A 22,100-nucleotide genomic window follows, 5' to 3' on the forward strand; every position below is an offset into this window, starting at 1 on the left:
TGTCTGTAGGCCACGTATGGCAATCCCATGTAGAATGAATAGAGCCATAGTGTTCCCAAAAAATAAGCGGTGTTACATAGGAGAGAGGGGTACCCATGGCAATGATCAAAATGGGCCTCATGTTAATGTGCTGTTTTTTTCTACTCAGGACACAAGAGTCTGGTGCTTCTTTCCCCCTCCATTTTGTTTCATGACGCTCTATCCAATTGTCAAAACTCAGCTTTTTTAAAGAGTGTGTTCTCACAACCCTTCAGTAAGGAAGATTGGACATATCCCTGCCCCCTCTGACCAAGGGCACCGTAACAGCAGGGTGGTCTGCCTTAATACTGCCCTTGTATATGACCATCCAGCGGGCAAAGACAGAAAAGGGCCCCTGTACAGAACAATATATGGGCCCTTTGCAGTCCGATAGTTCTGCTATGACGGAAGCTCCTTGCTGTTTTGGAGCTGGTAGTGGCCCCCTTACCTCTTGGTCCACCCCTGTTACCACCATTATTGTTCAGTTGGTTTCCCATTAACTCCATGAATTGCCGCTATATCGCTGAATAAGTAGTCGTTGACCCTCCTTTAAGAGCCAGATTGGTTAAGCTAAATAAACTGATGGAACCAGTCAATATAAAGTAGTTCTAAGGACATTTTACTGATTTTGACTGATTTGTACTGATTTTGCAGTTGTATTTTGACTAATTTGTATTTTTAATTAATTTTTATGCAAAAATTGTGAAAATAATTTACTATAAAATGCCCTAATCTGTAGTGAGTTATCTTACTATATCAGATGAATATGATAGGCTACCAACGCTGATTGCTTAAGGTCAGATCCATGAAGCTCAATGGAGCGAGACTGTTCTCTGTGTATGGATAAACATTGAAAAGGTTGGGACAATACAGCTGGAGCACCTAAGTCCCCTCGTTCTGATTTCTTGGAGATTGGTCCTCATTAAGGATAGGTCATCAATGTTTTAGTCTGACCCTGAGGCCATGTTCATATGTTCAGTATTTGGTCAGTATTTTACATCAGTATTTATAAGCCAAAACCAAGAATGGAACAATCGGAGGAAAAGTATACCAGAAACACGTCACCACTTCTGCATGTTTCAACCACTCCTGAGGTTGATAATTTTTTTGGATGTATGTCGGCGCATTACCAAAACAGAGCCAGCCTCCTTCATTGTCACAGTTGAACATTATACAGGGAAAGGGGCTGGCTTTGCCATTGAAAAAATCAGTCAGCCAGCCCCCTTCACACAGTGCTCTGATCATGTGCCGCTACAGGAAATTATGTCCTGTGTTGAACACTGGTCTGGAAGTGAAGTAGCACAGACCCGAAATCAAGCAGCCATCCAGCGATGAGGGCACGTGGCCTATGTAAACTAAAATAATAAATTATATAACTAGCAATTAAATTTTTTTTTAAAACCCATTTATGTATTTTTTGGTATAGCTTCAGGACATGACATGCGGAATAATAAAATAAAAGGATTTAAAAGAAAAAACTCAAAATTCCATTCTTTTCACATATTTTACAAACATGGCATTCCTCCCTTTTCCAAGCTATTGTTTCCTTGTTGTCCTGCCGATGTCTAAATTACAGTGCTTGGCTGAACTTTTGTACCCCTGTCTCATCCTCTGGAACTCCCAACTTCCTCTGGGCCAGACAGCCCCTTTGACAGTCTCTTTGGACCAGGAAGTAACAAACTGAGGAGGATAAGTATGTCAGATGTTATCCAAATGGCTTATATCAGCTTAGTACAAACCCAAATTGAGATGGACCTAAGGTAAAATTGGATTCAAATATATTCTTGGAAAACAACATTGGCTTCAATGATTTGGCTGTTGGAGTGGAAGGATGCAGATTCTTCACCTCTTCGTGTTTGATGGCGCCAACGGTTCCTGCAATAATAATATATCTCAAGGTCTTCTGTCTGTATCTGACGGAAATCATACGTTTGTTTATTAGGAGACAAGAAGTGTACCGTCTTATAATGTCGAGTTCCTTTGACAATACTGTTCTCCTTAGAACTGCAATAGCGTTATGCAGACTGTTGTAGAACAGTTGATAATTTGCTGACAGTTCGGCATTGACATCAGAAGAAATGTAAAATTCCCGTTGGCAGCCCTGTGCTTTTACCAAATTACTCACAATGCCGACAGGAGCAATTCTCTAAATTACATTAATGCTGATTAGGCCATTTTGAAAAATGTACATTTTTCAACTTTACAATTTTCAGGTCTTTTTATTATTAGAGGTTTTGTGATTTCAAGAGGATCTGTCACCAGGTCAAAAGTGCCCAGTTTTTGTTCTTATTTTATTCCCGTTACTCCCCAGAGTAACCTGTTTTGTGTTTTTTTAATTCCGTCATACGGTTCCAGAGATAAGGACCTTTTTAGTAGTATTTTTAAGGGTCTTTACCAAGGAGGCGGTGCTCACAGGATTCTCTGGGGAAGTGTCTGCATTATTACCCTGTGAGTCACACCCCCTTAGAACATAAAAATTAGAACTAAATGAAAATGACCTGGAACGTATGGCGGATGAATGAAAAACAAAAAACAGCATACTTAGCCGACTAGTAGGACTAAAATAAGAGCCAAAATTGGACACCTTTGACCTAGAGAAAGGTCCTCTTTAAGTTCCATCATCCCAATAAATTAGGGATCAGAAAGCGATCTGGTAACGAAATCCCCTAGGGATCAGGTATCCTCACTGGGGGTATCTGCAGAAGGTGACATATTTCTATTGTATGTAATATATGGCTGTTGTGAGGGGAATCATATATGAGGGTCGTTATGTGTCCCCCAGGACGTACATAGAAGCATACTTCACCCGCTGGAGAGTATTGTAATTACAGTTGTGGTTACAATGCAAAATAAAAGAGTGTGGATTGGGTAAAACTATTTGACCAAGTCAGATTTAAGTAAACCTAACGTGGACTTTTATTTTTGGAGAGATCTATAGGATGTTAGTGGGACAGATCTCTCCATCCGCTTCAGGCCTCGGGAGTCGTTCATGTCTGCAATTCCCATTTAAACTTTCGGTTATGGTTTGGGTGTGTGAGTATTGGGTTTTGCAAGCAACAGAGCAAGAGCTCTGTGCAAGCCTGTCTGTGTGAAACTAAACACAGACTAGAGACTTGAGCAACCCATTACTGCAAGCACGGATTATACGGTGGTGCAGTCGTCCGTGTCCTCGGACTAATATGGACTGTTATGGACATTACAGCTGTGAACCAAAGGATAAAGTTGTGGATTTGTTTGTAAGTTGGAAAATAAAGACGTTTAAGTTGAACTTTCTTAGGTCCCTGTCTCATGACTGCACGGACATGAAAGCCACTGTCTTACAATGTGTTGACTACTCCAGAGTGGTAGTTTCTCCTTGTAGTAGCCCTCTACTTGTCTAAAAGAGGTGGTATGACAGTCGTATTTCCGAAGAAGATATTTGGATAGGGGTTATTTGTGATCCTCTAAGACTCACAAGTATGAAAATACCCTCAAGGCTAAAATTATGCATTGTGTTGATTATTGAAAGTATAAACTCCCTGGGTACAAAAAAACAGAGGAGGAGAACCTTGAGGCTACATGGTCTTTTCACATCTCATTGAACAATTTTCATGGATGACCCGAATTTTCTTTTTCAATTTGAGTCATATTTTATTGAGTCATAGTAAAACCTAACTGAAACATTAAAGTACATGACTTTTTAATATGAAATGATAAGTTTAAGTCTTAAACAAAGCGTTTATGACTTTCGAGACTATGGGGTCTTTATAAGATCTGGCAGCAGCGACTGGTGACATTATGTCTACAGAGCGGCTATTTGTCCACCTTCTCGTGTTAGCTATGGTAGAATACAGGAAATTGCTCTATAACACTTACACAGTTTGGAATTGTTATATTAATTTCATGACATGAATGGCCACGTCCCTCTGGGAGCGGTAGTAATCATTTCTACAGATGATTAAAAGTATAGAACTATTGACCTCTCCACACATCTACCAACCTTGGAAAATAAGTTTGTTTTTCAATGGTCTTCCACAAGTCCTTCAGCGTCCTTAAAATAGGAGGAAATCATTGTTGGCACCAACCTATTATAATAATACAGATACCATGGTTACTGTTTCAGAAATAATCCACTTACACTATGACTACAACTTCCCTTGTGTAGCGTACGGGACTAAATATTAATATTTCCAAAGGTTTCATCTAGTAGGACTACAAGTCTGCCAAATGCACTGGTTGTATGATTAGCACTAGGGCCTTGCAATTTTTCAGAGTCTTAAATTGGAATCCAACATTGTTGAAGGTGTTATACTACAATAGAAAATTCCAATTAAAGAAGTAGTCCAGTCAGGATATATTGATGATCTATCCTTAGGATAGGCTATCAATATCAGATCGGCGGGGTCCGTCATCCAGCACCACCTCTGATCAACTGTTATTAGCTCTGGCAGCTTTTTACATCTAGCTGTGGATGAGGGTGTTGGGTGTTGGACCTCCACCAATCTGATTAATTACCTATTCTCTGTGTTTGGAGGAGAGAAGGTTTTCCAACATAGAAGAGGATTCTTACTGTTAGGGCAGTAAGAATCTGGAAATCCTTGCCTGAGGAGGTGGTGATGGCGAACTCAGTCAAGGGGGTCAAGAGAGGCCTGGATGTCTACGTGGAGCGTAACAATATTGTATCTTACAGTTATTAGCTTCTTTAGAAGGACGTAGATCTGGGGATTTATTTTGATGAAATATAGACTGAGCTGGATGGACAAATGTCTTTTTTCGGCCTTGCTAACTATTCTAACATTAGAGAATCAGTATATTCTGACTCACCAACCCCTTAAAATGTGCTTAAACTTATGCAACTTACTACTATGCTTCCAGCCTATGGAGTGCCCTGATCTTCAGCTACAAGCTAAGCTTTCTCTCTGGTTCCAACAAGTCCTCTTGCAGCATGAGCCCGACTTGTCAATCACAAAGCAGAAAAGGACCTGCCAGAACTTGGGACTAGACAACCTGCCCAACTCTTTCACAATGGGCATGAAAGTTGTATTTTCTCCTTGATTTAGCATGTTTTTTTGGACTCCCTTGAAGTTGGCCATACATCCTATGATAGTACATGTTCATTGAGAAGTCAGTAATGTCTTCTGGGCTTTTGGTACAAAGTGAGTGGATTCTTCATACAATAGCTTCTTAGCCTTTTACTTTTGAGACCTCACCAGCCAAGAAAGTGTGATGTCTGGACTCCTTAGTGGTCAAGAACCATGCCAACATTTATAGCATTGGTACATTTGAAGGAGCATACGATCACATTTGGGCTGCACCTCAACAACAATTAAGGGGTGCCTCACCAGTAAGACCCCCCAATATTGAGAGATGCATGGCTCTCGGGTAATAAATAATAGTTTGGTCTCTTCGAGGACTGTTTCGCAAAAGTTAATTTACTAATGGATCATGTAACCAGTCTTTGCTGAAAAATAATTAAAGGAGATGTCCAATTAAAGTTACTTCCATAAAAAGCTGTTTATAAAAGAACAGTCAAGGTTTTGTAATGCCCCAAATCACTATTTTTCAGAAGTCACTAAAATAGAATCGTTTAGGTTTGAACTTCCTCTCTGGTGTTACTTGGCAATTTCCTTTCTTTGTCTTAAGGTTCGGATGAGCTGATATCAGTCACCAATCAGCTTGGCTTTTGTGAGGGTGTGCACCCATCACCCTTGTCTATCGACCAATCAGAAGACGTCTGCATTTTACTATCCTCTGTAGTATTGAACTGAACTTGATGACTTTCTTCTCTCGTTTGAGTAGTCATCTTTGCCATAGGATCAGTTCTAGATTTCTTCGCCAAGATCATTTTTTTTCTATTACACTACTCATTGCGTTAAGATGTGCATTTTATATACATACATGCGTACTTTTAATTATACTATTCATTGTCTTGATGACATACAGATGCTAAAGAGGCAACTCTTTAAAAACTGTCCACCATTACTTAGGTGCCATTTAGAATATCGGTAGTGGCAGAAGAAAGGCTTTTGTGCCTCCTCAAGCTAAAGATCCCTAATGAATTTTTCTCTTAGGCACCAGAGAAAAAAACAACCATTGGGTTATAGATAACTCTATTGTATAATTCTCCTGTTGCTTTCATCATCATTTTCATGGTTATTTTACAGATGAGCGCACTGCATTCGTAGACATACATGACCGAGAACCCCAAATAATTACCATAACCGAAGGAGAGAGGCTGGTTATTCCTTGCCGGGTTACGTCACCAAATATCACCGTCACATTAAAACAGGTAATGTACAATATGGAGACACTTTTATTTAAAAAGTCTCTAAAAATTGAATGTGAATTTTTTTTCCTGACACATGAAAAAAAAAATCAATATTGTATTCCAAATGTAATCTAGGCAAACATATGTCCAAGTGGTCTAATTTCAGGTCATAGTCACTTTCTCTGAAAGTTGTGATGGTCCAGCCCAAGGTAATGAGCTCCCTCTCTGTGTATCGCTGGCATGACGAAGGGGGCTGACTGTCTGATTCACCTAAGCACCTAAGCCAGCCTCCTTCTCTTTATCTGCATAGTCCATACTGAAGAAGGGGACTAGGTGACCATCTCGGTTCATTAGCTAATCCAGTGCCATTTTCTGCTTCTGCATCAGCCATGATGGAAAAAGGAGCTGGCTTAGTGAACTAAACCTGACAGCCAGCCTCCTTCATCATGACTAACACAGAGAAGGAGACAGAAGTTCTCTGTCTGTGTTGTATCTTCACAGCTTACAAAAGAAGCTCCTATTTCTGGAAAATGTGAAAATGGGCTGAAATCAGGTCATATGTGGCGATTAAAAAATTAACCAATTCAAGAGCTGGCCAACATCCCCCCTTTCATGAAAAGGTAAAAAAAAAAATTCCTACAAGCAAAGCTTCAAAAAGTTTTCTCATTCAGATATTCAAATCTTTTTTTTTGGAAAGAGGGGGCTAATACTTACGTCATTTTTTAAAAAAAAATTATTTTCTGCTAATATCGGGTGAAAGTGGAAAAGAAAAAAAAAATTGAAATACACGTCTATTTTCCAGATTGTTTTTTTTCTTACAACCATGAAGGATAACAAAAAAATATTTTGTTATAGTGCCGGTCTGTATGATAAATGCCACCATTTGTCATGAATTTAGCAATCAGGGGTCACCAAGCCCCTTTGACCCCCATCCAACCAAAGCTCTACCCGTTTTGTTAGACCTAAGCAAAACGTCAAAAGTTGCCAGATTTTTATGCCACATGTCATTATGTAAAAATTTGGCGACTTTTCAAAGCTTTTAAGGCCAGAACCCTGGTGAAAAAGCTTTCATGAATCAGACCCTTTAACTTTTATTCCCTTTTTTTTTTAACAATTGTTTAGATGTATTGGACACATGATTCGGACTAACGGTAGTTTTCTTTTTTTATTTCCTTTTATTTAATTTTGTGGCCTGCTTTTTTATTTATTTTTACATTTACGTCACACATTGTAAGGTCGACTCATAAACCATTTAAATACATTTTCATTGTTGCTAATTTCCCCTGTAACTTGAGATGAAGTATTAACTCTAGTTACAGGGCAAATTCAGCCTGTTGCTTGCAATGCAGAGTTGATCCCGCGATCACATGATGACTGGATTGGATGCGAACTCTCTTTTATCTCTTCCTATAGTAAAATCAGCACTTTTTTATTTATATGGGGAACAACCCCATGTTTTAATTTATTGGGTGGTCTGCAGGAAGTTAAAGCATTTTATTTAGCAAGTTTGTAAATTTTGCATGAGGAAAACAGGAATCCTATTCTGGACTTTTAAAACCTTTTTAACTTTTTGCACGTAGCTGGTGATGTCAAGAATGATTCTTTGGTATCTGAAGACCTAAGATTTTGGGGCAGATTTTTATAATCTGCCTGTAAGAAAAACGATTTGTTACTGCCTGGATACTTTAGATGCCCAGTCATTCATTTGCAGCACTATTAGGAGTTTGTCAGATATATTCTCCGAGTTTATCTTTAAGGATGATTTCATTGTTCTCTAAGTTTTGAAGTAGGATGAAAATGTTATTCACAGACATTAAATCAGTCCGCGGATGTTAGATCCTGACAGAACATTGTCATTTGTCACAGACTTGTCAAATTACCTATAGTTCAAAGACTCTGTACGTCCCTTCAGTTTTTTTGCTCGTGAAAAGTAATTATGAATTGCATGGAAATACATTTTAGTCAACATGGGCCTAACATTTCTGCGTTAATTAATTTTTTAAGATTTTTATTTTTTCTGATGATGATTTTTAAATCCCCTAAATTATAAAAGTTTTACCACCCCGAGCCACAACTAGGGGGAGTCCTAGAGCTTACTGAATATGTCTAATATGCTTTGAACTAAAAAAATTATAGTGTTCCTGAGCTCCCCCTAGTGGTGGCCGCATACAGATGAAAATTTTACATATAACTGAATGTCTATCAGGGAGATTTTGATCTGTATTAGAAATATAGAGCTCTGGACACTATAGAGAAATCTAATTTATTAGTCTAATTAGCTTACTATTTTCAGGTTCATAGATAACATGCAACAGAATCTCGATACCTTGTAAATGTGGGCATGACGGGTGTTTGATCACATGTTGGGGACCCACCAGGCACTTAGCACCCTTTTGTGCATTGCAATAATGCTCTGACTGGACACAGATTTGTAATCAAATTTCAGAGTACAAATGGCAAACTAAATAGATTTCTTAGACCTGATGAGGCTGCTGTATTTACTTTGAATATCGTGGTCAGAATGGCTGTAAAATCCTTTATAAAAGTGTAACTCAATATCTGCCCTTCCAGTGTGATTGACAGCTCCTCAGTGTCCCTCCTTCCTGCTAAGATTGCACACTGATCAGTACGAGCTGCAGCTGTTAGTCAGACTGGTTAAATGGACACTTAAAGGGGTTGTCCTGCCTTAGGCTACAAGTCTGAAGTCACTCTATGTGACTGCAGACTTCTGAATTCTCACGTCACGTGCGCTGTGAGCATTTTCCGGTGCTGGCACTGGGAGCGGTGGGCGATTTACATACATACGGTCACATGCCGACTAGATGGGTGCAGCCTAGCTCAATGCAAATGTATTGAGCGAGGCAGGACACAGTCTAGTAGGAATGTGTCCGGAAGTATGCAAATCACATGACCACCCGATCCTTGCCACAACGAACCCTCACAGTGCACAGAGCACGCAATGTACTGCAGACTCGTAGCCTAAGGCCAGACAACCCCCTTAATACACTAGGACTCATGAGTTATTTTACTGTTTAGCTGGACTCCTAAAATGCTTATCTTAATGTAAGGATTGCGCTGCCATTCTGACATGGATTTTTAAAGTAAGTACACCAGTCTTCCCAGGGGTAAGCAATCTATTTAATAATGTATGCCATTTATATTGAAAAAAATTATTTATTTATTTCACAAACTGTTATTTTTCTATGGCGACGCAATCAATATATTGTAAAAAAAATAAAATCCTTATTTTTTTTCTCCTTTTCTTATATGACACAAACACATTGGCTTCTTTAACTGGTGAAACATAGTAGGTTACAAAATGCCCAAACGGTATATTTGCGGAGAATTAAAGGATGGTCTTTCATCTCTCGTGTGGTGGTCACATGATGCACGTGATGTAATATCCCCCCAACTTTGGAGCCTCTCAATTTATAAATCATTAAAGACTCTTGAAAAACTCTAAAACAGCCGGGACTCTATTTATAACCAGATAAAAGCTCTAAGAATAGGATTTGTTATTCCTATGGAAGCATACAAGCAATTGTTTGCGTGGAAAGCGTAACGATGGTGAAGATTAGACCTTGAGACTCGACTTGGTTCCCATATATATTTATAGGTATATTTATAGGTTTAGGAAGTCTAGGATTTCCAGGATTTTCTAAACTTAAAGAAACCTTTTTAGATTTTCTCTGTCTTTTCCACTGACAGACTACACGGGAAACTGTCTCAAGTTGGGAATAAAAGCATGTCACTCCTCACGGCTTCCTATTTATAGAGGGGTTGCACTGGGTGCCCATGGTTTTCTTGCCCCTCAACTGCTAAGTTACGATGGGCTTTCTGTTATTAAAGTCTGAAATCTTCTCATGGTCTGAAGATGAAAGATGGAAGTCCAAGCTCAGGGAACCTCAGGATGACTCTATCATCTAATTTTACCAGTGCAAATAAATGAGAAATTAGTCCGCTGCAATCATATTATGACTGAGTTATATGGAGCCCTAATACGGCGCCCATTAACTTCTATGGTGCCCAACTATTCCCTATATATGACTCCTATTTAGTAAAGATGTTCTCATTATAAGTACAAAAATAAAAATGGTGGCTTGTCTATCAGAGAGCACCATCCAGGAACATGCATTGGTATAGGAATTGCAGTAAGTGGCTCCGGGCACACAGAAATATACCATTTAAAGGGGACCTGTCGCTTGCCATAAATATGTAATGTATTTACCTGGTGTAAATGCCAATGTTCTCCTGAATCCAGTATTATTTTTCTTTTCTTTCTGCGCCTCTCCAGTCCTGAGATATAGCCCCCTCTTCACTGTATGTTAATCTTGTCTTTTTAACAATCTGGGTGTGGTCATAAAGAGAGCACTTGCAGTTGAGGAACACTCCCACTTTGCTATATAGACTGAATTTATCTGCAGGAATGAAAGGGCCATATCTCAGGAAAGGAAAGGCGCAGGAACAAAAGAAAAACAACGCCGGATTCAGGAGGATAGCAGCATTTACACTAGGTAAAAAAATATATATATTTGATATGACAGGTTGCGCAGAAGTCTTTTGGAAATCCATATCCACTATAAAAATGTGCAAAGAAAATCTATTAATACTGAATTTTGAACTTATCGTGAAAATCAAAATGATGTTGACTAGTGGATATTCACTTTTGGACAGTCATATTGTATGCAGTTTGTTATGTTGATAGATGTATCCCATGCATTCCAGTACTAGAAGTACATCGCCTCCCTTGTCCACAGGTCATGTGTGGTATTGCAGCTCAGTTTTATTCACTTCATTGGAGCTGAGCTGCAATACCAGACACAACACATGAACAGGTGCTTCTTATAAAAGAAATGTAGACATAGTTTTCTAATTCTGTACTGCCATTTGAATGCTTTACCTCCTTTATTATTTGATTGCCGATGTGCGCATTCATAGGACTTTAGTTTAGGAGCAATATATATATATTTTTTTGGAGAAAGTCATTTGAACAAAAACTCCAGATACAAGGGCTGGAGTAGTGTTTGGATACCCACGATTAATCTTGAGCCCGGCGTCTTAAACTGGATGTTCACAGAGCTGCGCAGACGTTATTCATAAGATGATTCTGTCTTGACAACCTTCTTCACTGTAGAAATAATTACATGATGTTTTACAGTATTTTAGCAAGTTTCTCTTTGTTCCCATTAGATCTTTGGAAATTTAATATTATCTGGTAAGAAGAACGTTGTTTGGGATAACAAAAGAGGCTTCATTATTAAGAACCCAACGTATATGTTTTTCGACCTATTAAGTTGTGAAGCCAAAGTCAACGGAGTCCTGCAAACTTCGTCGTACTTCACCAATAAGCAATGTGAGTGACATTTACAGCTGATATTTGCCCCTTTTTTTTAACTTAAAGTGTATAGGTTGTATAGAGACCAACCATGACACGATGTGTCACTTGCTCAGCAGCTTGCTGTAGTTTCAACACATTCAGTGTTTCACAGCAGGAGCTTATCATTAGAGGACTAGGTAACAGGTGCCAGTCAGTCCAGCTAGTCTGTGTAACTCCGCCCCACCACTGATTGGCAGCTTGCTGATAATACACATTGTACACAGGAAACTGTGGGCGGGGTTATACACAGTTCAGCATTCTGAGCACGGCTATATCTACAGCCGAGAAAACAGGGATTTTATCAAAAGTACAGCAAGGAGCCCAGCAAGTGGTACATCACTGGAATCAGGCTCTCTGCCCCCAAATTATGCTGCTTTCGGATTCCATAGCAAATATCTGCTGATAGATTCCCTTTAACAAGGGGTGAGTGATTCCTGCTGAGCTCAAAAGAGTTGTAGAGGTAGAAACAAGCACCATTACCCTCGGTCCTGGATGGCAAAATCCTGTGCTAAAGTGGTCCAGTTTGTTGCTTGCAATGGTGCCCCCTCTCTTTTGTGTATGCTCTTGCTTCTTCAATTTTTATTTTAATACTATTCATGCAATGGTTAATTTTTTTTCGCAGCCAGTGCAATCCATAACATGCAGCTCAATGTGCCGAGCTCCATCAGGCTGCTACGTAATGCCACCCTGGCAATTAATTGTACGGTGACTACGGCTCTGAATTCAAGAGCTGAAATAGAGTGGACATATCCTGGAATGGTAAGAAAAGACTTACTTCCATCTTTCCTGCACCCATAACCATCCACCTCTGTTATGTTCTACTGCATCCTACCCCATGCCTTGTGGTAATGCAGCCATAGCAGGTACATGGAGGGGTATGCCTGTTTCAGCAAATAGACACCGTTATCGATTCTTTGTGGTCTCACGGGTCTTTGCTTGCAGTCAGTCAGCAGGAACCTTAACGAAGTCCTCCTCCTCCTCCCATCAAAGTTTTAATCCTCTTAATATTTTGCAGTCATCATATTATATAATCATGTTAATATATTGCAGTCATCATATTATATAATCATGTTCCCGCCACTATGTTCTTTGTATAACTCCAGCAATGTTCCGACTAGACTGTATCCGGCCTCGCTCAATACACTTGCCCATCTAGTTGGCATGTGACCGCATGTATGCAAATTCCATACTTGTGGTCTCACTCCCGGTGACGGCACCTGAGAATCCTCACATCCCGCAATGTACACAATGTGAGGATCCACAAGTCTGCAGCCATGTAGAGTAACTGCAGACTTGTAGTTAAAGAATGGACAAACCCTTAAAAACAAAAAAAGGTTCCAATTGAATGACTGTAAGAAGAGATCCCGAAAGTCACAAATAAAAAGTATATAGGAAATTGTATAACTTTCTTAATATGCAATGAGTATTGTACAGCAGAGCACATTAGGGTCCAGGCTTTAGTAAGCAAACAGGCGATGGCGATTAGGAGCCAAATCACTGGCAGACAGTAAGGCCCCCGCACCCGTGTGTGTAGAGCCATCACTTAATCCGGTTAGTCAGGATCTCACGGATGACGAGACCCAACTACTGTGCACTGGACGGATATTGAAGCGCTGCGTCAATATTTTGCCATGTGCGAACCAAAAGAAATGTCTTCAGCTAATGTGGAAATAGAGTATCTGCACCTCCAAAACACAAAATATATCAGTTTATGTTTTTTATGTATTTTTTTATGTCTATATAAAATAATATAAAACAAATGCTATAAAGTAATCACGTGTAACAAGGGTACAAATAACCATAAAGAATAGAATAACACGTAACCTGTACTGTAAATAGAGTAAAGCGATGGCGCAGATTCCCACTGCGCACGTTTATAACGACAGTACCTTTTTTTCTAGAAATTCGGCAGACTGGGCTCCATAATAAAGAGGATTATTTTAGACTCTGAAGCCGTGGTGTTCAGCATGTTATTTATTCACAAAGTAAGGAGCATTGACCAAGGCTTGTATACCTGCACTGCGAAAAACGGGCCGTCAACCAAATCCGTCAATACAACAGTTCGTGTTCACGGTGAGATCTTCTGTAATATTGCAATAAAAAAGTTACTAAAAAATAAAGACACTTTGCCTATATGACCTTTTTGAATGGAGCTGCTAAAAAGAGTGTCTCTTGCTCTAGTGGACCTATCCTCTCCATGCAATACATGCTCGACCACTGTAATGGGTGCAATACACATAATTGTATTATTGCCTGCAGCCTTCCTGGTGTATATAACTTGTCTACATGGGATTCCTGAATCCCCCGTATAAAGAGACCCCGTTATTAGATTCTTGCTGCTCGAACAGCGGGCAGCATGAATCAAAGCCTGGCTGTGTGATGGCAGCCAGGTATGTATAACTGTGAAACGCTGCTGGATTGAAATCCTTCTGGACTGGGGACTGTAGAGAAGATTTTAAATGGCGCCCTTGAACCATGTTTCCAATGTATTTTTCATAGCCCATTTTATTTAAGAAATGAGACCTACTGACTTTTAATGGGGTTTTTTTCTCCTTTATTGGTTTTGCAGCTGCTCCGTACATAAATGTTAAACCTCGAAGGACAGGTGTATTAGAAGCTGTGGTGGGTCAGAAATTTTACCGCATTGCTGTTAAAGTGAGAGCATTTCCTCCTCCCGAAATTACATGGTAAGTAGAGTATTCCAATATTAAAGGGAATCTGTCAGCAGGTTTTTGCTATGTAATCCGAGGACAACAACGGGTAGCGGCTGAGACACAGATTTCAGGGATGCGTCACTTATTTAGGCTGAGTGTTGTTGCTTTCATACAATGAAGGTTTTATCAGCAGGAGATAATGACTACTGGGACTGATGCTCAGGTGGCCACGCCCCCTCCTCAGATAAGCAGCTCACTTTCAATAGACAATGTGCACAGAAAGCTGTGGTGGGGGCGGGATTAGCTTTCTGAGCTCTGAAACATGCTACATCTATTAACTCTGATGGTGTCACAACTGCTGCACCCAGTAAACTAACCTTGTGGAGAGTGACATGCCTGGCATGCCAGTGTGAGGAGGCTTGTAAGCCATGCAATGCTCTTCTAGGAAATTAAATATGCAAATTTCTTTTTTATAGAAAAAGAGGACTAGAACTCTCGAACTCTCAAACTAGAGTTATAATCCTCTTCCTCTCTGAAGAGTTGCATACCCAGTAAACTAAGTGATACATCGTTGGAATCGGGGTCTCTTTTTCTACATTATGCTGCTCTCAGATGAGGTAGCAGAAACCTGATGACACATTCCCTTTAAGTAACTTAAGCACCCAAAAAAACCTGTCTGGCCATAATGCACCTCTGTGTGCTTCCATACGGCTCCATAATACAATGCCATATGGGAGTCTGTTGGGATGCTGTAGCTTATGGAGCACGTTTAGCTCCATTTTGGGCTCCTTGTGCTGCCATAGAGGTTCTGCTCAGCCATACATGAGCCCTAATTTGTGGTATTCTGGGAATCATGTCGCAGGCATGGTGGGTTACCCTGATTTCCCCTGTAATATGGAGCAATTTGGCCGGTATAGCTTATGAATAGACACCACTTCGGGCTTTCCTCTCAATGAGTCATGTCCTTTAGCAGCGATTGCCAGACTATATTTACACTTCGGCCTTTTTTCTGTTGTAGGACATGCTGATTCAACTATTTTTCCTAATGCCACTTTGCCAAGTTTCTTTTCTAACTTCAAAACACACAGTAACAAGTACCAGATATTTTTATGGAATGCATTGTTTTTTCATTTTTGAATGCTCCCTTTAATCACAAAAGCAATCAGGGCTTCCAAAAAGTTATAGAAAATCAGACTTATGACAGCCTTAAAGGGAATCTGTCACCAGGTTTTTGCAGCATGAGGTAGAGACCCCGATTCCAGTGATTCATCAGTTACTGGGCTGCTTGCTTTGGTTTTTATAAAATCCCTGTTTTTTCTGCCACAGCTCTCTGAATGCTGAGCTCTGTATAACCCCGCCCCCAACACTGAAACTTTATGCCCCTGCTTTAAAGTAGGCGGAGATAGAACACACAGTAGCCAATCAGATTGCAGAAATGATCACAGGAGATGATTTTGCTGATTATGTAGGAAGCAGTGACCTGTACATTTATGGTATTGAAATTTACATGAAATGCTCCATTTGATGGGAGGAAGTGTCCTGATAAGCAGAGAAAATGGAGAATGGTTTACGGCGGGCAGAGTTTTTGTATATAAGGCTAGAGCTGTATGGTAACTTTGGCCATGACACAAGCCATGCGGACAAAGTGTGCTAGGTAAATCACAGCCCAACACAAGTCAATAGGATCCAATGAAAAGGTAGTCACAAAAAATCCTTCACAGCTATCGGCGCAGTAATGTGCAGGATATCCACTGAGCAGGCCAGAAGTAGACATTGGATGGTGCAATCCTGGCTGAATGAGATCGATAGAGGCTAATAGAGATATCTTCATTAAATTGTATGAGAACATACTTTATGGCTGCTCCATGTTAACAAAGCAGCTGTTCACTTTTCAGGCTGCTCTGTGACTGCTGACATCATGTGGTCAGCCGGCTCCCTGCAGTTAAGCAGCAGAGAGCCAGCGGTCAATCAGCATATTGTCGCTAGTGACGCCCCGTCAACAGAGCATAGCAGAAGAGAAGCTGCCATTCGTAGCTGCAGAAATTGGCCTGGTAGTTAACCGGTTAGTTCTTGGGCTAATGGTTAAAAAAAGAAATAGTCCTGGAAAACCCTTTTAACAAAATGTATTTCAAAAGAACATTTTTTTTTACTACATTTTGACTATGTCTACGTCTGAATGCAGTTTTTTGCAACTAAAACATATACGTCCAGCGGAGTGCACTGTAAAAAATAACACAATACTACACCGAGCCTCGCACAGGTGGTTGCAACTTTATACCCCTTAGGAGCATAATTTTGCCATAGTTCACACACAACATCATGACACTTTGGAGCCCTGGAATATGAAAATAGTCGATTGATAAAATACTCATCAAGATTATTTTTAGCCCTTGAACCTTCGTCATTGGTATTGTGCACCCATTCTTCTTGCGGCTTACCTAAATGAACTATTGTAGTCAGTTCTTGGCAGTAATGTGGAATATTTTTGAAATCGAAAAATAAGATGCAAACACCTTTAATAAACAATGCTATCGGCAGCTGAGCGGCACCCAACCGGCCTGATGTATGAAACCTGGAACAAAGGTTTGCGTGACAGATCCAATTAGGAAAACAAAAAAGTGAAGGGGAATTGCCTCCATACTTTCTGTTCCTAAAATAGTAGAGGAAGACAATCAAATGTTAATCATGCTCCAGGGTCATGGACTCGTGTTTCCCATAAGGTTTTGCTACAGTGAAGGTATTCCAGTTCTCATCATTCTATTAGCCCGGAACAATTAATGATGTTTTTCCTGTCCCTTTTCATAATTGAAATTTAAGTGCTTTTCGTGGCTTTATAGCAAGGTCTCTCTTGTGCCCAACGTGGGATAAGTATCCCAGAACCTTATTGTTCATAGATACTTACCTGTCCACTCCCTTCTTTGCGTTTGACTTCATGAGTTCCTTTGGGAAAACCACATTTCTCCTTATTGTATTGGACTGTATCTCATGTGAGACATCAGAAGAAGAAGTCTAAACTATGGCAGATAATCTTTAGATAATCCCACCTTAAATGGGTGGTCCACAATATAGCTGCTACCCCCTACCTGAAATGAAGAGTCATCTGTGATGCCTATTCCAGGGGCTGGGCTCGTCCATGCTCTGTCACTGTGTAATTTGCAGTGCGTTCTTGCCAGCTCAGATTAGCAGTACCGAGTCGGCAACAGAGTGCACTGTCAGTGTGTGTTGTAAGATGGATACCTTGGTTTGCGGAAACCAGCGCAGTCCTTGCAAATGACGTCACTTGCATGGGGAGCGCTGGTCTCTGCAAGTCGGGTGTTCATCTTACAACACCCTCTTTTGCCAACTTGTTAATACTGACCTGCGCTGGCGAGAGAGCGCACTGTTTTTGTGCATATAACACAGTGACAGAGTAGGGACTAGCCCAGCCCTTGAAACAAGTGTCACTGATGACATTTCAGGGAAGGGGCAGTTGCCACTCAGCATGCATTGAGATTATCAAACAAAGCATCATCAAAAAAGGAAGTTGTAAAAAAAAAAAAGAAAAGAAGTTCGATAGTGTAGTTAGGGAAGGATAGGGACTTTTAATCAAAGTATATTAGAAAATTTACTAGATTATATTATTAAATAAATTGGGATTTAGGATGAAAATTAAGTTGTTATTCAGACCACCCCTTTAAGGGTCCCAAGCATTATTTGTAGGACAAATTAACAATTCTCTGGAGGGGATTCCACCATTTTGGTGCCTTTGTTTCCCAGCTCCTTTAATCACTATATATTAAAGTGTTTATCTTATGTTGTGTCTTTAAGTGCGTGCCACTCCCCAACCTCCCGAATTCTTGCTTCCCATGGGACAGTGCACTCCTGATGATTGACAGTTTGAGCCAAGGACCAACCTGTGCACTCTTTGATGCTTCAAGCTGAGGCAGCTTTGCATCTGCAGCACCAGAACAGAACAGGGACACTCAAGTTGGTGGGACCCGGCAAGTTTCAGAGCAGTGCTTACAAACTCTATAAAAAAGAGCTTGTCAGTGCTACGCTCCTTGTTTAGGAGACTGGCACCACTGTTAGATTGTAGCGGTGGCCAGTAATATAGGGAATAAGTAGTAAATAATAAAATTTAAATCCCTTCCATTGTTGAGAATGGAGAGTATCATTAGTAAGAGGAAAACCACATAGATTCTTGGTTTTACAAGCACTTTGCAATTTTACCCATTTAATATGATGAGACAACCCCTTTAAATTGTTATAATGTTTGAGGGTTTTTGAGGATTTATTTTCCAGATTTTAACACATTGCAAAGTTCCTGGATGACCCAGGATATCAGTGTAGCCTATTTATTTCAATTACAACGGTGTAATTCTTTGTTTTACCAGCAGTGGCACTGTAGAGAAATAAAACACGTGGCTCCACAACTGATTGCTGGGGGTACCAACATCAAAATGTCCTGTGGTCAGCTTATCTTCTTCTAGCCCTAACAAACCAGACGTGTCCAAAGTAGACAAATCCTTTAAGCCAACAAACTACATACCTTAGGGTACCGTTACACTAAACGATTTACCAACGATCACGACCAGCGATACGACCTGGCCGTGATCGTTGGTAAGTCGTTGTGTGGTCGCTGGGGAGCTGTCACACAGACAGCTCTCCAGCGACCAACGATGCCGAAGTCCCCGGGTAACCAGGGTAAACATCGGGTTACTAAGCGCAGGGCCGCGCTTAGTAACCCGATGTTTACCCTGGTTACCATCGTAATGTAAAAAAAAAAACCAGTACATACTCACATTCCGGTGTCACGTCCCTCGCCTTCAGCTTCCCGCACTGACTGTGTAAGTGCCGGCCGTAAAGTAAAAGCAGAGCGCAGCGGTGACGTCACCGCTGTGCTTTACGGCCGGCGCTCACAGTCAGTGCGGGAAGCTGAAGGCGAGGGACGTGACACCGGAATGTGAGTATGTACTGTTTTTTTTTTTTTACATTTCCGATGGTAACCAGGGTAAACATCGGGTTACTAAGCGTGGCCCTGCGCTTAGTAACCCGATGTTTACCCTGGTTACAAGCGAACACATCGCTGGATCGCTGTCACACACACCGATCCAGCGATGACAGCGGGAGATCCAGCGACGAAATAAAGTTCCAAACGATCTGCTACGACGTACGATTCTCAGCGGGGTCCCTGATCGCCGCTGCGTGTCAGACACAGCGATATCGTATGGATATCGCTGGAACGTCACGGATCGTGCCATCGTAGCGACCAAAGTGCCACTGTGAGACGGTACCCTAAGATTTGTGAAGCCTTGAAACCTTTACGTTTCACCAAGGTAAAACTGAAATCTCTTGTAGCTATTCCTTGAGATATTCCTGTGCCCACAGGAACAAAATGTGTTAAATATGATTATATATAGATCCCACAAAAAAAAAAGTCTAAGAATCTAAATTTATGCTTAGTCATCCACGTGAGTTATTTCCCATGGAATGAACGCAGGGGTCATAATATTAGGGGTTAAGAAGAGGATTTGTGTGAAAATAAGAAATTTATTTTTCACAAATGTTCCGAATTCCATGTTCTAAAAATATACGGAGTTATGTTTTTTTTCGGAGTTTGTAAGTTCTATCAGTAGAATGAGGGTCGCCTGGGTGGTTAAACTCGGCTATTAATAGAGCATTTTGTTGTAGTAGAACAGAGAAACATAATGTTTGTATTAAAGAAATAGGATAATTTATAACATCCATGTGCAACATGCTCAAATCAGCGTACAATCGTGTTTTACAATTTTATTGCCCATTGAGTCATTCGGCATTGTAGAAATGCATGAAAACTATTTGGTATGAGTTTTTTAACCTCTCTAGTCATTAAAGTAAACCTGTCAACAGGATTTTGCTAAGTAAACTACAGGCACTGTCAGGTTGGCAGTGTTAAACTGCTTAAAATGATAACTGAGGTGAAGAAATCCGTCTTGTGGTTCTTGTGTAATCAGTGTTAGGTCTTGTGGTTCTTGTTTAATCAGTGTTAGGTCTTGTGGTTCTTGTGTAATCAGTGTCAGGTCTTGTGGTTCTTGTGTAATCAGTGTTAGAAGTTTGCAGTTAATGCTCCGGGGGCGGGACTGTAGGCAGAGTCTTATCTTCCTGCTCTAAGCCAGAGAACCCAAGGTAAGACTTGCCCTCAGGTCTCCCCAAATCACAAACATGTTTCTCATCATAGAGACAGACTGTTTGTGCTTTGTGTCAAACAACGTCAATGTGAATAAGGGCAGAATAGGACAGGACCTCAACTGAGACACACATCCATTGGAAGCTGTGCAGAGGGAATAGTTAGCTCAGAAAGTACAAGAGATTACAGAAAAACAAAAAAAACTGAGTTGGACTATAAGTTAGTTTAGGTGTAAAGTGTAAAAGTTCACACATTAAAGATTTTGGCATTTTTTTATGGTAAGAATAGTAGTGCAGTTTTTGCCATCAAAAACCAATGGAGCTTGAAGAATGCCAACAAGGATAATCTGTGAATAAGTCATTCAGCGTGAGAGTCCAACTTTGTGGGCTACAAATTTATCACCGTTGCAATTAATTTTTATGATATGAGAAACGTTTCGGCTCTTTACCAAATGTGTCCACTTTCTGTCATAGGTGGAAAAATAACTTATTGGCGGCAGACAAGTGCGCACGGTACATAATACACAATGATGTCTTAACTATAAAGGATGTTGCTGAAGAAGATGCAGGAGAATACACAGTGTCATTGAAACTGAAACAGTGGAATCTTTTCAAAAATGTTACCATGAGCCTCATAGTTAATGGTACGTTGATTGCCTTTTTTGTTTTTTCATCACTTAAGGTACTGGTCAATGGGCTCCTGCTCTGATCAAGAGTAATATCTCAATTTTTCTTCTATTTTACAGTAAAGCCACAAATTTATGAGAATTCTATGACAATTCTAGAACCACAACCCTACACACTGGGCAGCAGGCAAACACTGACATGTACAGTATATGGAGTTCCACCGCCCAGAATAACATGGACATGGCATCCATGCACGCGAAACCACTTTGACTCAAGGTAGGTAGATAAATGATATTTATAAGAGTCTGTGAAGATACTTTCATCATCATCTAGTTCGAAAATAGATTGCAATTAGTGTCTGATCCCTGGGTCCCTCACTGATAGGATCCCCGCTGATCACTAGAAGAGGGTTCATGAGCCTCCATTCCTCCTCACTACACAACTATGTTGAGGAAGAGTGTAAATGGAATGGCTGTCCAATCAGTGCTCCGCTCCATTCAGTGCCTATGGGGTTGTTGGAAACACCAAGTGCAACACTTAGTGGGACAACCTATCTAAGCTCTTATGAACATGCATGAGCTGTCTTCACTGAGCCAACACTGTCACACCAAGTCTATATAGCTCCTTAATAGGGTTGAGCGACTTTTACTTTTTTAGGATCAAGTCGGGTTTTGTGAAACCCGACTTTCTCAAAAGTCAGATCGTGTGAAATCGGCCGATTATTGTGAAAAGTCGGGGGGGCCGACCGAAACACGAAACCCAATGCAAGTCAATGGGGATCTCTCTCTCTCTCTCTCTCTCCATTCCTCGGACTGTGTAAATCGCTATCCAAAACGGTAAGATGGCATTTATACCCCCACCCCCTGTGATGCCGCAGAAAGCTAGACGAGACCTATGTCATCACGCTGCCCACACTCCTTCACTGGCTGAAAAAATGGCGGTTAAAGTGTCATATGAAAGCGCGAAGATCGCCGACCGCATGGCCGATCCCACACTGGGATCGGCTCGGGTTTCACGAAACCCGACTTTGCCG

At 40.6% G+C, this 22,100-nt stretch overlaps 1 protein-coding gene across 1 annotated transcript in view; it reads left to right on the forward strand.

Annotated features, from left to right (window-relative positions):
* The window catches only part of FLT1 (fms related receptor tyrosine kinase 1), a 70,419-nt gene that overhangs the window by 27,026 nt on the left and 21,293 nt on the right, over positions 1–22,100 (forward strand). Inside the window, exons 4-10 of the mRNA XM_077298288.1 lie at positions 6,162–6,286; positions 11,456–11,618; positions 12,265–12,401; positions 13,544–13,715; positions 14,212–14,329; positions 20,915–21,084; positions 21,187–21,343. Coding sequence (XP_077154403.1) covers positions 6,162–6,286; positions 11,456–11,618; positions 12,265–12,401; positions 13,544–13,715; positions 14,212–14,329; positions 20,915–21,084; positions 21,187–21,343 — 1,042 coding nt within the window. The remainder of the gene's footprint in view (positions 1–6,161; positions 6,287–11,455; positions 11,619–12,264; positions 12,402–13,543; positions 13,716–14,211; positions 14,330–20,914; positions 21,085–21,186; positions 21,344–22,100) is intronic.

The sequence above is a fragment of the Ranitomeya variabilis genome, chromosome 3 (assembly GCF_051348905.1).
Source record: "Ranitomeya variabilis isolate aRanVar5 chromosome 3, aRanVar5.hap1, whole genome shotgun sequence".
In the NCBI taxonomy this organism is placed as follows: domain Eukaryota; kingdom Metazoa; phylum Chordata; class Amphibia; order Anura; family Dendrobatidae; genus Ranitomeya; species Ranitomeya variabilis.